At 39.2% G+C, this 16,127-nt stretch overlaps 1 protein-coding gene across 2 annotated transcripts; it reads left to right on the top strand.

The window, feature by feature from the left end:
- Positions 1–2,830: 2,830 nt before the first annotated feature.
- On the top strand, positions 2,831–15,011 carry mef2b (myocyte enhancer factor 2b). 2 transcript variants are annotated; one of them, XM_067597342.1, is made up of 9 exons: positions 2,831–3,104; positions 7,330–7,402; positions 8,898–9,101; positions 9,331–9,459; positions 9,800–9,986; positions 11,328–11,476; positions 11,747–11,861; positions 12,070–12,181; positions 12,847–15,011. In XM_067597342.1, exons 2-9 carry the CDS (start codon positions 7,349–7,351, stop codon positions 13,157–13,159), a joined length of 1,263 nt encoding a protein of 420 aa, XP_067453443.1. In that variant the 5' UTR covers positions 2,831–3,104; positions 7,330–7,348; the 3' UTR covers positions 13,160–15,011. The 2 variants fall into 2 exon arrangements, with proteins under 2 accessions (XP_067453443.1, XP_067453442.1); XM_067597341.1 differs by lacking the exon at positions 2,831–3,104 and adding an exon at positions 7,012–7,061.
- The last annotated feature ends 1,116 nt before the right edge of the window (positions 15,012–16,127 follow it).

Below are 16,127 nucleotides of genomic sequence, written 5' to 3'. Positions count from 1 at the left end.
GCTACGGAAAGTTCTCAAAGGCATCTTTATCTCACTAGAGTCTCTACTTTATGGTTCTTGCTTTATGTGTTCACAATTTTTTATAACCAATTTAATTCAGCCTTCAGTCCTCGGATTGATGAAGCTCTCACAGTGTTTAGAATACATTTATGAAGAATATACTTGCATAAACACCACACTGAGGAAATATATCATTTCCCTCTAGTTGCATGTGATTAGCATGCTGTATTTACAGATGGGGGTTTGCACTATTCTCTGTTGGATTGGCGGGACCCACGCTTATGATTCCTGGAGGTAAAGGCTGTGGCAGTCTGCAGGGATGTTGCTAACTATTGCATCAGATACACAGTTTGAGATACCTCTTGGGATGTCAAACCGTGTGTGTCTGTGTGTGCATATAGCTCTTGCAGTATGTGTGTAGCCTATGTGTCTGTGTGTATGTGTGTGTGTGTGTGTGTGAGAAAGAGAGTTGTTGTCCACACTTCCACAGATGATCTGTGCTAATAAATTGTCACTATATTATTTTTAGAGGTGCATTGTGTCACATCCCAAATATAGTCAATAATGCAGCTCATGCAGTGATTCAGTTATTACCTCTAAATATATCTATTATGCTGACAGCATGTCTGCTTTCCATTAGACTCTTTTGCTTTTATTTATTACTTTTCTTTTTTTTTTTTTTTGCTTTTCCTCAGCCACACCGTTCACTTCCTATCAAACGTAGAAAACACTAGATCAACAATGGACAATGCAGCAGCTGACACACTCACCAGTCAAACATAAGTTTATTTTATCACAGTTAACTTCATGGTTAATTTATGTGTTTGTAGCTGATATTATGTACAGGGGGTGAACACAGTAACTAATAACTGCACCGTATAATCCAGTCCAACACAGCTGCCTTGCCAAAAAGTATTACTTTGTGAAGCTTATCTTAAATATTTGTGGAGACTGTCGAGAGCTATTAATCAAGCTCTTGTAATATTTGGGATTATGGTGGTGTTGCATTGCTTTATAGACTGTTGTTAGGTGTTCCTGTAATTTTGTCCAACCCACAGGCCTATATGTACAGGTGAGGTAGACAAAATGAAAATATTTTATGGTGACTATAACCTGGAATGCATTTTGATTAATCTAATAACAAAACAACAATAACAACAGCATAATTCAGCCATCTTATACTGATGTGACTGATACACTGAACATATAGATGTAGGACACTTAATTAATCCTGTAGGGATTCAGTGAATTGCCAGAGGACACTTCAATAAACTTGAAGCTTCTTCCTCTGGTTGAATGGTGGTCTGCAGGTCACCCTGATGTACAATCAAAAGTTCAAAAGTTTTACTGCTGTTGTATTTTCACATGATGTGCGCTGACATTAAAATGATGAAGTGACGGACTCTCACATGATTGTAGTTTTAAGAAAAGAGACGCAAAAATAACTTTTGTAACTATACTTCACTTGACTGCTTTGCCGTAACATCCCCTCTGTGATTCTTACATTTTACAGACACAGACACCATAATTTTAGGGCAGCTTAATAAAGCCCTGAATGAATGTGAGATTTTCAGATCAGAAAATCTCACAAAATCATATAATTGCAAAATGACATTTTTAATATTATTTCATAATCATGTTACATATGGTACATAACTTACACAGAGCATGTGTCTCTACAGCAGTGGTTCACAACCATTGCGGGTAGTGTCCCCTGAAATTCTGCTCCACAAAATTACATTCATGTTTTTTTTTTGTAATTTTTTATCTTTGCTTTTTTCCTTATTGTATAGTTTAATGCTGTGTAGTTTTACCTCTTCTGGCCTCTAAGAATATACAAATGAAACAGTCTCTAAACAGTCCCTGAAATGCTCACAGTTCATTCAACCTGTGACAAGAGGTCATGAGACATTGATTTGTATGACGGTCACAAGCAAAAAAGGTTAGGAATCGCTGCTTTAGGGTATATTGTGCATTTTTCAGGCCTTTTTTCATGCATATTATTATCAAACATATTAGCCAGTGGTCCGTTTATAATCTGTTTTATCTACAGACATTAAACACTAAACTAATAATTCACCATGCTGTCTTGCTGTATTCATCATTCGATCATTACATTTTGGAAAAACAAACTGAATAGACACTGTGCCCATGACCCTGATATGAAGAACACTTAGCAATTGCATTTCTGACATGAACTGATACCATCTGTTGAGGGAGAATGAACTCTCACAAGAAGACATTGTGTCACTTCCATCCTAAATCCTACCTATGAATTTATATTAATTCATTAAGAAATGTTAAAGTGTTGGCAAAGTAAGAACATTATTACGAAATCAGAAATGACGTCAATTTGCTAAGTGGTGGTTTCCAAAATGTGGTCCAACAACCTCAGAGTATGGTGGTCTACTTGAAAATGAAGAAGCGTGCCACATATGTTTTTGCACTTTTGCACTTTTTCTATGCGGTTTAGATGTATAGCAGACTTTCCCCATGCGTCTTTCAAAACTAATGAGGGTCATTGATTTTGTTCTTTTTTTAAAATATGCAAATCAAAAAAACAGCACTTTCCACTGCCCAGTCACCTCCTCCCCCCACCCCCACCCATCCAGTGATGAAATTCAACAACAACAACAACAAAAAACTACCTAACCAGGGCTCACTGGCACCAAATCTTACCAAACGTTTGGTGTCTGTGCTTAAATGTGGAAATATTTAGTTGCCCCCCGTGACATAAAGACAAAGAAAAACAAAGTGTAGGCAGTGTTACTTCTGCTGTGAACTCACAGACAGCCTTGAGTGACTGCTGCGTTTAAAGGCGGATGGGAGGCGGACGAGTGTGTCCAATGGCGCGTCTGAGGAGGCGGGTGTGTGGTGACAGAGAGAGGCGGGCTGCAGCAGCCAGCTGTTGGAAAGCAGCGCTCCTAAACCATCCGCTACTACTACTGCATCAGGTGAATATCTCTACATCAACACAAAGACCAGAGCACAAAGACAAGACTTCTCCTGCACATGTCTTTGATTCGCGACTTGTCCTGTCTTACCGGTCTTGATCGAGCGGTTTCAACTCAGAGGTGAAAAGAGAAATCGAGATCGAAGAACAGGTGAGATCAGATGCTCAGTTTCTGTTTTTTAAAGATTTTTTTTTTTTTAATTTTTAAGGACGCAAATGAGAAAAGTTTGTCGGGGTTTTCCCTGTGGTGCAGTGTTTATGCCACAGCTGCGAGTAAAGTACCTGTTGCTGTGTTATTGAGAGCAACCTATAGATGAGGCTATATTAGAAAAGAGATGCTTGGCAACTCGGGGACAGACGGGCTATTCTTAAACGGTCTATTTTGAATGACGTCAGCAATTTATTAGGCCTAGCTAATTATCCGCAAACAATTTTTAAGCTATGTATTTTTACAGTTTTTATTTTTAGCGCCGAATGCTCTGCATTGCAAACTTTGGATATAGACGCATCCCATGACCCTTTGAATCCATTCAGCATAGATTGGCTTGACTTTAAGAAGCATCTCAGCTCAATTTGTTCCAGATTTACTCTTTGTTATAAGTAGTAGCATAATCCCCCCTCTGCTTTTTATTGCCTAACTGAGATATGAGCAGCAAAATTGCAATTTGCCACTTTGATTCATACAGATAGATAGATAGATAGATAGATAGATAGATAGATAGATAGGTAGATAGATAGATAGATAGATAGATAGATAGATAGATAGACTTTTTATTTGATTTTGAATAATTCTTGACTAATTATAACATCTTCCCAAATTCATCTATTTCATCCCTTCCTTGCCTTTTCAATCATTTGCCATCAAGCTCATCATCATCATCACCTGGGCTGAAGATGGTTTGCAACTAATTTAATCACATATATAATTGTGTTCAAAATAAGTGGATGGCAAGAAGTTACTCACTGCCAGCTGTCATTAAGGTGTGTCTCATCTTCACAGCTTCTTAGGCTCCAGTGGCTCTCAGAGAATTTGAGTCCTGAAAAACCTTTTCCACTCTTTATGGAAAGATCAAATGTTCAGCTCACGCCCGCATTGCTATTCTGGCTCTATCAAAAAATATCAAGGCAATTCAATTATCTCCTGTTAAAATTAGACAAATATTTCCTCACCATTACTCTGCAAAGGCCCAATGAGCCACATGAACCGTCTGACCCCGGAGACCCTGTCCTGAATAGGCTGAGCTCCTTGTGCTTTCATGTAAAAATGGCATTCTTTTAGGTTGAGATGTTAGCTGTGAACTCAAACCTGTCATGAGCCGCAAAAGTGTGACAAACTCATTAACAAATGAAGAAAGGGCTTCCTCTTCTTAAAATACGTTTCAGTTTTGATTTGAATGAGTAAAATGGTGCCGTCCGTGGCCATCACCCTTTTTTAAACATTGGTTTGATTTATGTATTGGTTCATGCAAATGGACTATTTTGGCAGACAGTTTAGAGGCCTGTTTTCTCTAACATCTGAACAGAGAACTTGAGTTTCACAAGAGTGACTAAAGTGACTAAAATAGTGAAAACGTCATTCACACTGCTCCGGCGCTAACGATTAGAGTTGAGGCTATCAGTCTAATTCAGCAGCTTGTCCTTCAGTGCATGTATTTCAGTGACTATATTGCTTTCACTGCACAGTCAACAAATGAAAAATAATGTTTTTAGAGCAGCAGGAAGACAGTGGCGAGGAAGACCAACATTTAAAATTTCCCCAAATTGAAACGACACCAGCATTAGCATTTGATTATTTAGGTCATACGAATTTTTGCTGCATTTCACAACCAATGCTGCTAATGGGCCTCTGTGATGGAGACGGTGTGATAAGGGTGTTAGAATCTGTTTTGGGCTGTAAGCTGTTGGCTTCCTTGACTAATATACTTTAATATGTTTACCATGTTTTTGAAACATTTACCTGCCATCATGCTCTGAATGACTCATGGAAAGAAAACCATTGAAGCTGAACCCCCAATACTCTACAAATGCCCTACTTTTTTTTTCTTTCTCATTCATGCATGCCGTTCACTGCAGCAAGAACAACATGCAGTGAGATATATTACTGAGTATCTTCACAAGAGCCGATCAAAGGTATTAGAATGGTGTTGTTTGTTGATGCACGAGCTTTTAGGTTTCTGTACATGTGTTTTCGATGATTGAGAAGGTCCCAGGGTGCAGCATGCGCAGAGAGCTGAGCTACTGTGTGCTGGTGCTGCTGCTATGTGTCTGTGCTCAGTTTTTTCCACTGTCTCGCCTCTGGGAAGACATCTGACAAAGGTGCAGTCGTTCCCCATAGAAGCTAGAGGACCCAGGGGCACGTGCGTGTATGTGCAATTATTGCACTGTTAAAGGATACACAGCGGATTCTCTTTTATGTGTTATGATAGCACTGCTATTTCCTTTAATTATCTCCTTTTCTTAGAGGTGTTGTGCTTAGGAGGTGATTCAGACATGAAAGGTCACAAACAATAAGTGCGTGCCGCTTGGCTAGTTGTGGTGCTTAAGCGGACCTCAAACGGCAGTTGTCGTACGGGAAAACATCCAGAATTAGTTGCTGTGTGAGGCACAGCCACGCTTTTCCTGTCTGTCTCGGTCTTTGGGTCTTCGACGAATTTACTAAACCACATAGAGTTCTGTAGTTAACTCCACACCGTTTGTCTGGAGGTGTCGCTATATTTATCCAGCTAGTCATGTGTTTTAACAGGTCTGTCTGTGGTGGTGATAGTTTGGTTATATCTGAGAGGAGAGGAACTTTCTGTATTGATAAAGATCTGTCTGCCCTGTTTAGAGCATATGTCCCACTTCCCTCTCTTCACACCATTAACATGCCTCGATATGAGGTTAAATTTTCTCACTTCTGGTACAAAAAAAAAAAGAAAAACAGAACAGCTTGACCTGCTGTGAGGTGAATTCTTTGTGGTAGCTGAGTTGGTAGGTAGATAGGCCGATGCTGGTTTTTGTGGTTCTTTACTTACTGCCCTCTTTTCACCATAGAGACAATGGCAAAGACGATTTTATCTGCAGCTGTCAGTGTTGAGGTGTGTCTTGTCTCTGCAGCATGTTCAGCACAGTGGACATCACAGGACTTTATAAGGTAATAATGAGGGCAAAGAGGTGGATTCCTTCAGAAATGCTCAAGATGCCTGTGTGCCAAGCTTACAGTGAGGGACAGCGGGCACTTTAGGGGTCGTGGGAACACGGACGCCATATCCGCTAAGGCACCATCAGGAGGGACAAGCTACTAAATATAGAGAAGTCCAATACATGTTCAGTATTAGGGGGAAAACCAGTGAAAACTCCTCTGGGCTTTGGAGACATACTGTATGGTCATGTCAGAGGAGTCAGACCACCACTTAACGTAGTCGTTTGATAGTGGAGTGTAAAATGGAGACAACTTAAACTTGCAGCAAATTGGTGTATATATTTGATTTACTGTTGTATGGTGTTGCAGTGGAGTCGCTTCATGGCTATCTCATGGTGCAAAAACATCAGTGAATATAATCCTCCGATTTCACATTTCTTTATGGTGTCCTGCTCTATATGGTCCTGCAGAGACAGGGACAGCACAAGGGGTTTTCTAGACCCAGAAAAATAGAAAAACAGCGGGTGTGAGTTTCAAAAATGGACATTCTCAAGCAAACCGCAATCCATCCATGTCTTTGGCTTCTGCCCCTCCAAATCCTGTTTTTTTCTCTGACCTGGTTGCATGAGAGAGGAGTGGGTGGCTTTTAGCTTCAGCCGTCTTTCAAAAACACACCGTTTTCCTTCTACTGTTTGGTTTTAGCTATTGCCTGCTGAACCTTTAAAAGGAGCTATCGACTGTATTTTTAACCCTGTCTCTTGGGGCTGTGCGGTGCAGCCGAGCACTGTGCTGCTGGCCCGGGGGTAACCCAGACTGTGGGGGTGTCAGACTGCGTGGACTGCTGGCCCGGCAAGGGCTGCTCTAACTTTAGACTGCATCGCCTCATGGTGGTAAAAATAAACACCCTGCCCTTACCAAGGGGGAAGGGACTTGAGTCACTTAAACCAAATGGATGACATTTTCCCACCAGAATGAACACGAAAAGAAGTATTAGACTCGTACTATGATGACAGGCTCAGATTCTTTGCATAATAATTAACCATCAGTTCTGCGGCCACTGCTTACAAACGTGACTTAAATCCTCAAGAAACATTTTTAACACAGCTTTTATTTTCCTTGAATTACAGGAGGAAATGTTGTAAATGGTGTTTCATATTACATTTATTTGTTGACGTTCGCTGCAGCAGTATGAATGCCACTAACACAGACGTATTGCATTTCTGCTGCTATAACATTGTTATATCTTCTCTTGCAGGTGTCAAACAGCAGAAAAGATGGGAAGAAAGAAAATACAGATTTCTCGTATTCTGGACCAGAGAAATAGACAGGTGGGCGATCATATTTCATCCTTAATAGAATTAAAACCAGAACTATTTTTGCTACATGTACGATACCATAAAATAATAGTAACATTGTATCCCATCAGTGTTATTTGTACAGTGTCATATTAACTGTTGTGACTAGAGCTAAAACAATTATTTGATCAGTCAATAAACAGAAAATTAATTAACTATTTCACATACATTTCAAATAAATGTGAAGTAATTTTTAAGTAAACATGCCAAAAATTCTCTGGTTCCAGCTTCTGCAGTGTGAATATTTTGCTGCTGTTCTCTGTTTAATGTAATTATCAATTGAATATCTTTATGTCATATTATCTTTTTCCAGTTTTCTGACATTTTATAGACTTCAAGATTAAATAGTAGGAAGGTAGTTGTGATGTGCACGTCGGCAGAAACGGCACACGGAGAGCAGTGCATGATATGCAAAAGAAATTAGACCACAGATGTCATTTTAAATATAGTATTGTACACTCACAGCTGAGAGTCCAGCAGTACAGTGGTCCCACGCAACAAAAAATGTTTTTCTGATTTGGATGTAACTGCATGGGACACATTTTGAGTGTTTGGAGCTAAAAAAGGTGTATATTCACATTGGGTGAGCGTAAGACCTACTGTATATATGAAATAAAATCAGCTTTTTATTGCAAAAATTACATGAATCAAACAATAATCTGCTTCTGTAAATATAACAAAATTGTGGAAGACCTAACAGTGAAAGTGTTTTTTTGTTCTGCACCAAAAGGCCGAAAATATAATAAAAGCTTAAAAAGAATTTTTTTTTTTTATAAGTTTGAAGGAAGATGAATCTGATAATGCAAATTGTATACATAAAGTATAATCTTGTGTCGTCAGAAGCTAAATATATTTTTCTCAGTCATCACAGACTGAGGTAATGGTGAGAAATGATCACATCACACTCATAGCTTCTTTATATTTTAATCAATATGTTACACTAATTATAGATGAATGCAAATGCTATGTTAATATTACCATGACAGCATGAATATTGTTATGTGTGAACAGTGTGAAAAACACATCAAATGCACACAAGGAAACTATGTTTGGACTGCTGTTTTTCTTTTTGGTGGTTTACATTATCTGAATTGAGGGCCTATATTTAAGTGATTAGTTTGGATTTGTGTAATCTGCTTTTCCATTGAAAAAAAAATAAAAAAATAAAATAAATAAATAAATATATGTATATACATATATAACTTTAAATTGCTTCAAGTATTGCATTTAAATAGCTTTTCTCTTTTGTAAATTCTGCTACAACACACTTTAGCTTCAAGAGCTCAGTTTATTTGCATCTCTCAGTCCTGCAGCTCAATAGGCAGAAATATTTATGATGCAACTTTTTCACATATTTGACTTTAGGATTAATCTGAATATTTAAGATGCATATATTATTTTAAATCATCAGTAACTGGCAGAAGTTACTGTTGACACAAGTGTAATCTGTGTGTTTTTCATGTCGTAGGTGACTTTTACCAAGCGCAAGTTTGGTCTGATGAAGAAAGCTTATGAGCTGAGCGTGCTGTGTGACTGTGAGATCGCCCTCATCATCTTCAACAGCACCAACCGTCTGTTCCAGTATGCCAGCACAGACATGGACAAAGTGTTGCTGAAATACACAGAGTACAGCGAGCCGCACGAGAGTCGCACTAACACAGACATACTGGAGGTATTGCCGTGCTGCTATTAATGGAAATGACAGTAAAGCATAATTTAGTGTCAGAATCATCACAGTGCACTTTCTAACAATAAAGTAACTCATGTCTTAGAAAAAAAAAAATAGATATAGAGTATTGCATTTTAAAAAACAAAAACCTTCATATGTAATTCTTGCTTTTCTGACAAGTGCTGCTGTCACTTTGGGTGATTTTTCATGTGCACTTTCTGTTCTGCATCAGACTCTGCGTAGGAAAGGCCTCGGTCTCGACAGCTCAGAGCTCGACAGTGAAGAAAGCATGCAGGTGGCTCCAGACAAATATCCTCTCAGCGAGGGCATGGATCTCTCTTTGGCTCGCCAGCGCTTCTGCGTCAGTCCACACACACACACATCTGCTGTTGCATATTCATCGTACACACGCATACACACATCATACAAGCAAAAGCACATACCCAATACAATGAGGGAGGTTGAGCCATTATCTGATTTCTCTCGAAAGATTAGAAGTTTCAATGTTAGTTCTTCTAATTCTTAGAATTGCCGTTGTTCTAATAACAACTCAAAAGAACTCAAATGTCCACAAGTCAACAATTATCTGACTCTAAAATATAAGATTTCTTTATTCAAAATTTACATTTTTTTCTCTTGTTGTAAAATTTTTGTACTTAAATTCTTATACTGTCATCACATGTATTTATTTTACACTTCAGGCTCCATCCCTGCTGTCACCGGAGGCCCAGTTCCTGGTGTCTGCAGGCTGCGAGAACGGCTTCCCCAACTCCTCTGGATCCAGCATGGCCCCCCACAGACCCCCGGGCTTTAAAACTCTGTCCAGACCCGGCTCTGCCAGCCCTGCTGCACCACACACACACACCGCCTTCATGTCTCCACACTCAGGTGAGCAGGGGGAGGGTAAGAATACAGAGACTATGAACCAATAACAGAATCACTGTTACAATTACCAAATAACTATTTGTGCAAAAGCATTTTAATTTAGAGATTCACAACACACTTACTAGCACACTGGGTACAAGACCAACAGATGACAGATAGATTCCATATACTGCATAGAATGGAGAGTAACCTATACCTACTGTACATGTGTATTACTACAAACTGTATGCCATAATGATAGTCAGAAATTGCACAAACTTTATAAAAAGAGGAGTTTAATACTGAACCAAAACATCCAATTTCTTTTATATTTTTAATGTGTTTTTACACTCATTTATTATATGACTGTTTGCTGTCTCTGTGTCAGAAAAACAAAGTTTAATGAATTAAAGAAGAGTTTCATTACATTAAATGTACACTATTTGGAGAATGTGAGAAAATGATTGCCGGCATGAAATTAAAACTCTCCGCTGAATGGAAAATAATGTTTTAATTGCATTCAATGGCATTGAAGATGTAAGCTGTCCATTTACAAATTGGCAATGTTTTACAGAATATTACCATTTGTTCCCGTATGTTTGAAATATTGAGCAGTGATCATTCTCGCTTAAAAATAGATGCAAATCATTTAGCATGAAAATCAATGAAATGCTCTTCTGGGGTCTCACTAAATGTTCGCTATAAAATGCATATGTACACTGTCAGCCCTCTGTGCAGCTGGCTGTGAACTCACAGGAAGTGTGTGTGTGTGTGTGTGCGTGTGTGTGCGTAAACTAATATGCACATGCTGTCGGTCTGTTGTGTGAAACTGGCCCTCCTCCAGTGTGACAGAGGCTGTAACCAGTTCTGTGGTTTCTGTACAGAATTTATCACACCTGCCAGTCATGTCAGCTTCTTTTATAGTCTTAAACTATTTGGACGCACTATGATGTCATTAGACACTGATCATTGACAGATATGAAATGGTTCACTATAGTGTTTTTAAATGTATTATTGCAGTTTATCTACTAATATACACTGAAGAATAGATTTTAGTATGTATGTATATATATATATATATATGATCAGTTCAAACTGGATTCTCTCAGCTCATCAGTACACTGAATTGTTTAACAAATATTAACATGAAGTTACATTTTGGCTTCCTTATGTCCCATAAAGGTCACATACTAATTCAAAGGTCACCCTAAAAGAAGAAGTTCATTTTTTTTTTTTTATCACAGATGGAAGCAGAAACAGAAGGAGGTGAAGAATGTATTACAGAGAATAAACTATTGCTCTACAAGTGAAACAAGCTCACATCTCTTTTCACTTCCTGCTCCTTTCTTTCACTGGGTACTGTAGGCATTGGCTACTCCGTGTTCTCCCACGGCAACCTGAACCGAGCTCTTGACATGAAAAGCCCTCCTCCCCTGAACCTGGGCAGTGAGAACCTGCGGGGAGAGGCTGCTAATCAGGGCATGGGGGCCACACGTGCTAACCACAACTCTGCTGTGAGTAGCTGTTACTATCCAATGTGATCTACACTAATGGGTGTTTGTAAAACTAACACATACTGTATATAGTGAGGCATGAGACTCTTTATCAAAAGTGAATTAACACACCAATAAATGCAAATTGTACTCATGCAAGCAGTTTCACAGTTTTTCTCAGTCACTCACACCGCTGATAGAAATTATATTTGTGAATTCTATGTTGTATGAATAAATGTGATGTCCCTGTATCACCACAAACTTGATTGTTACACTTTCTCTGATCAGCAGAGAGGTCTCTTGTACCAGGGTCTGCACAGCAGCAGCTCCATGGTGGCTATGGGCAAGGCAGGGCTGTTGGGCCACAGTTTGGGAGGCTACGGCCTCCCTTCCCCTGGAGCCTCTGGTACGTCTGCTCTGCATCATCAATTCTGGAGTAAATTAGAGTGAATAGAGAAAATCTGAGCTCATTAAGAGTCCTAAATGTAAAAAAACATTAATGTATTAAAGTGAAGATAATCTATTATTTCATTTACTGATGCTGGTTTATTAAAAATCCATCTTTGCATTTTCTTTTTCATCCCTTAATTCATATGTGTGTCTTTTCTTTCCAGAATACAGCCAACCTGGTTTTTATCACTCTGTTAGTCTACAACGAGGAGCAGTGAACCCCTGGCAACCAGTGCAGCCACTTCAGGAGCCCCACGGGCCTCATATAAGCCCAGGGTAAGGACATTAATGCGGACACGGTACACATAGCATAAAGTAGAGTCAGCAAGCAGTTTTTTGGACAGTTTTTTTTTTACTGTTGTTGTTCAACGTCTTGAGAAGTCAGATCTTAAATAGGCACAAAACAGTGTCTAATAATGGAACACAAAACAGTATGATAAACAGTCAGACAACAACAACCCTCCCACCTAGAAAAACAAGCAAACCCCAAAATAGATAAAAGAAAATTGAGTAAAAAAAAAAAAAATCAATCAATATGAAAGATAGGATGTGAAAAAGGAAAACATGAAAGAAAGATGAGAAAAATTAAAAATAAAATTAAAATTTTGGGGATCATTTGTCAATATGTAAAAATCATCTCTCCTCAATAAGATATTATTTATGTCATCCCCTCCTCTCTGGGCACTTTGACATGCTCTGTCGACGTATTTACACGTGGAAAGATTGTGTTTAGCTGTGTTAAAGTGAGCTACCACTAGATTTTCGAGGTCATTTTCTCAAGTATCTGTGTTGTAACTGTTTAATCCATAATGGCAGAAGAATTTCAAATGCCACGCACATTCATTTTAACTGCATTAAACTGTCATCACGTTGAACCTGCTGAACTTTAAGCATAACTGCTGAATTAAGATTTCTTTTGTCTTTCCTCTTGTTGTTTCTAGGATGTCCAGTGGAGGGTGCTCCTTCCCCTCTCAGTCTTGCTCCTCATCATCTCCACATCTTTCCTCCCTCAACCTCAACATCAAATCGGAGCGTAGCTCTCCTGAGCACATGTCCTCGCCCTCCTCCCCTCCTCTACACCACCTCAGGCAGCATTCTCCAATGAGCAACCCCGATTCGGCTCGCCATACCCCTCCGGAATCCCGTCCGGCCAATGAGACGAAGGAGTTTCCCAAAGCCGGCTACCTTCAAGACGAAGAGGAAGGAGGGCAGGCGCTCAGGCAGTTAGAGATAAGTGACGGGTGGCAGAGATAGCTGGTTGCCGCAGTCTACCGCCATCTCCTATTCAATCAGCTATCTTCCATCAAAACCAGTGCTCTCTTACACACACACACACACACACACACACACACACACACACACACACACACACACACACATATCATAGAGAGAAGATAGTGAGATGGGGTCCATTTGTCCCCATCATCCCAGAGAGGAAAGCCTCTCTTTGTCTCCTCACACAGAGCTGGTCTCTCCTGGGTGATGGAGAATTTTCTCTGCATCACTTGATTGATCCCATGATGATGAGATAGATGCATACAGACTTTTTTTTTTTTTTTTTGCTTTTTGTTTGGTTAGGTTTAGATTTTTTTTTTCTGTGTGGAGCCAATGTGAATCAAAATACAATTTGAAATGTGTTTGTTTTGTTCTGTGACTTTTCTGAAATTTAGCAACAGCAGCATAGTGGGACCAACTGAATTTCTCCAAAAGTGCGAAACACATCTAAGTACATGTTTGGCTTTCCAAGTGGTCCTCAGTGACGCCTCTGAGTAGTTCACTGTTTGCCCTAGATGTGGTGAAATGACTGTTTAAATGTTACAGTAAAAAACAGAAGGCACCGGAGAAAAACACATTACATCAGCCCAACTAAATGTGTCTCAGTAAAAATTCACATCTAATTCCCTTGTTGTTATAAATGCTTTATTGTTTTAGCTTTTAGCCCAAATGTGGTGAGACAATCTCCCCCACATGAGACCAGATCACCTGTTGCTGTAGCTTTGGCCTTTGTTGAAGAGGTGAAATGTGCCTGCACACTAGGACATTTTAAAATTCTGGCCATCAGTGAGACTCAGGGATTTACAGGATGGTTTCTTCGTGAAGTTAAAAAAATAATAGTTTCTTTCGTAAGACTGTAATTGTGGATAAGCTAAGCTTTAGTTGTATAATTCCTCCAAATAATACTAGTTTCATCTTTTTACTTTATTAATAACAAAACTTATGGTAGTCTACTTCAACTATAGACCAAAGTGTTTAATATTTGTCCCTATGCATTACGATCACATACTGCAACAGCCAAAGATGTACTGTGTGTAATCTTCTATATTGGGTCGAGTTTGATTTAAATAATATAAAATGCTATCAAAGTTTTTTTTTTCATACAACTTTTTCTGAAGGGTTTCATTTCATAATGCAGATATTATGTCCATTATTGTCTTATGATATTTATACATGTATGAGACACTGTAATTAATGAGTCTAAATATTCGGCCTACTTGATGATATAGAATATTTCATTAAAAACCCACAAATTACATTTTTTTTTCAGAATTGAGGAATGTTTGGTTGTAATTAAATCTGTTAATCTACTTTTTGCACTGGATCTCTGTTCATGTTGGTTTCATTTTGCAGAATATACTCAATATTTCAAGTTTTCTATCATTTGACGAGTTTCCACTGTTTGCCCACAAGGGGTCAGCTTATTTTGCAACATCTTCGCTGTTTCAGATGAGGAAGATGCAGAGCAGGGAAGACCATCCTTAACTATTGGTGATTAATTATCTAATGAATCTCTATGACAAGACACAGGTTCAGTGGTTCACCCTGAGGACTTTTAACACACACACCGTGACAAGAAGCAGAGATTCAGTGAGCCGGTGGAGGTCTTCAAGTTTAAGTGCTGCTGTGGAATTAGCTCCCTTTCATTTTATTTTTTATTTTTATGCAGTTATGTGAATTAATATAAGCATGAAAAACCAAGTTATCAGTATTCTGATGTTTTGGATTGAGTTTTTATGTTTGCTGACTGCTTCACTAACAGAACAGAGACAGATTTTTATTTGACATTTGTTGTGATTCATTTTAAATAAAAAAAACAGTTTGATTTGTACATTTGTCTTGGACTATTTTTTCTTTTTTTTCCCTTTTCTTACAGATGACATTTAGTGATTCTGGTGCTGTCAATTTTTCATGTACATTCAATCTGAAGACATAAAAATGCTGTCTGCTGTGTAGCCATCAAGCTTTCATGCGGCCTTTTATTTAGTCTTATTCACCTCTGTTCCATCTTTTGAACACACACACACACACACACACTCTCTCATTATCATGTCTGGCCCCTGTCAGGCAACTCACCATGCAGCCACCAAACACGAGGAACAAGAATGGACCACTTAAAAAGCCTGGAGACCTTTATGTCTTCAAAAAAAAAATACATTCAGAACAAAAAGGCTCATTTCCACAGCTGGTTGTCTCACAGTAACTATGTCAGAACGTTTTCTTATGCTACCCCTATGGAGCATTTGCCTTCCTTTCCATTTCAACTAAAAGCCAAAGGGGGGAGCACAGAGGAGTCGAGCCCTGCCTGCCCCGGTCCATCTCTGTCGTCTTTCCTCCCTAAATGAAAAGAGACTCTCACTGGGGTCATGTCTGGTCTGCTCCCCTGAGAGCAGGCCGGCCCAGTCTGTAGGGCATGTCTGGGTCCTACACACACACACACACACACACACATCCTGGTTTCTATAGCAACCACAGCCAGCCATGGCAGCCTGACTTGGCCTGCTGCAGTCCACAGAGCAGACTGAGGGGGCCCGAGGCCTCCAGCACAGATGCACATAATTAATATGATTATATAGATATGTCAACCCCGTCAACTTTCAGTTCATTAGGCCGGCGGTTCTCCCAGATCTGTCAGAGGCTCACAGAGGAACACAGCTCGGCTGGTCATGGCGGGTGAGGACAGTGCTTTCAAATGTGCGACTTAAAAAATGCTCCTCAATCATGTTATTTAACAATAACACAACCTAGGAAAAGAAACATTTCCCCTTGAAACCTTTTTTTTTTAAACAATGGTAAAAAAGCAGCATTGTGACAACATCCCAATGCTAAATTTTAGACAACAATTATACGAGATGGATTGTTAACTGAAACTCTCCCAAATTTCTCCACTCCTCAGTGGCAATGTGATTGATATCCTCCGATGAAGCATGTCCCAGTGCACATAAAA

The sequence above is a fragment of the Thunnus thynnus genome, chromosome 8 (assembly GCF_963924715.1).
Source record: "Thunnus thynnus chromosome 8, fThuThy2.1, whole genome shotgun sequence".
NCBI lineage: Eukaryota > Metazoa > Chordata > Actinopteri > Scombriformes > Scombridae > Thunnus > Thunnus thynnus.
This window is presented reverse-complemented; position numbering and strand designations above follow the sequence as displayed.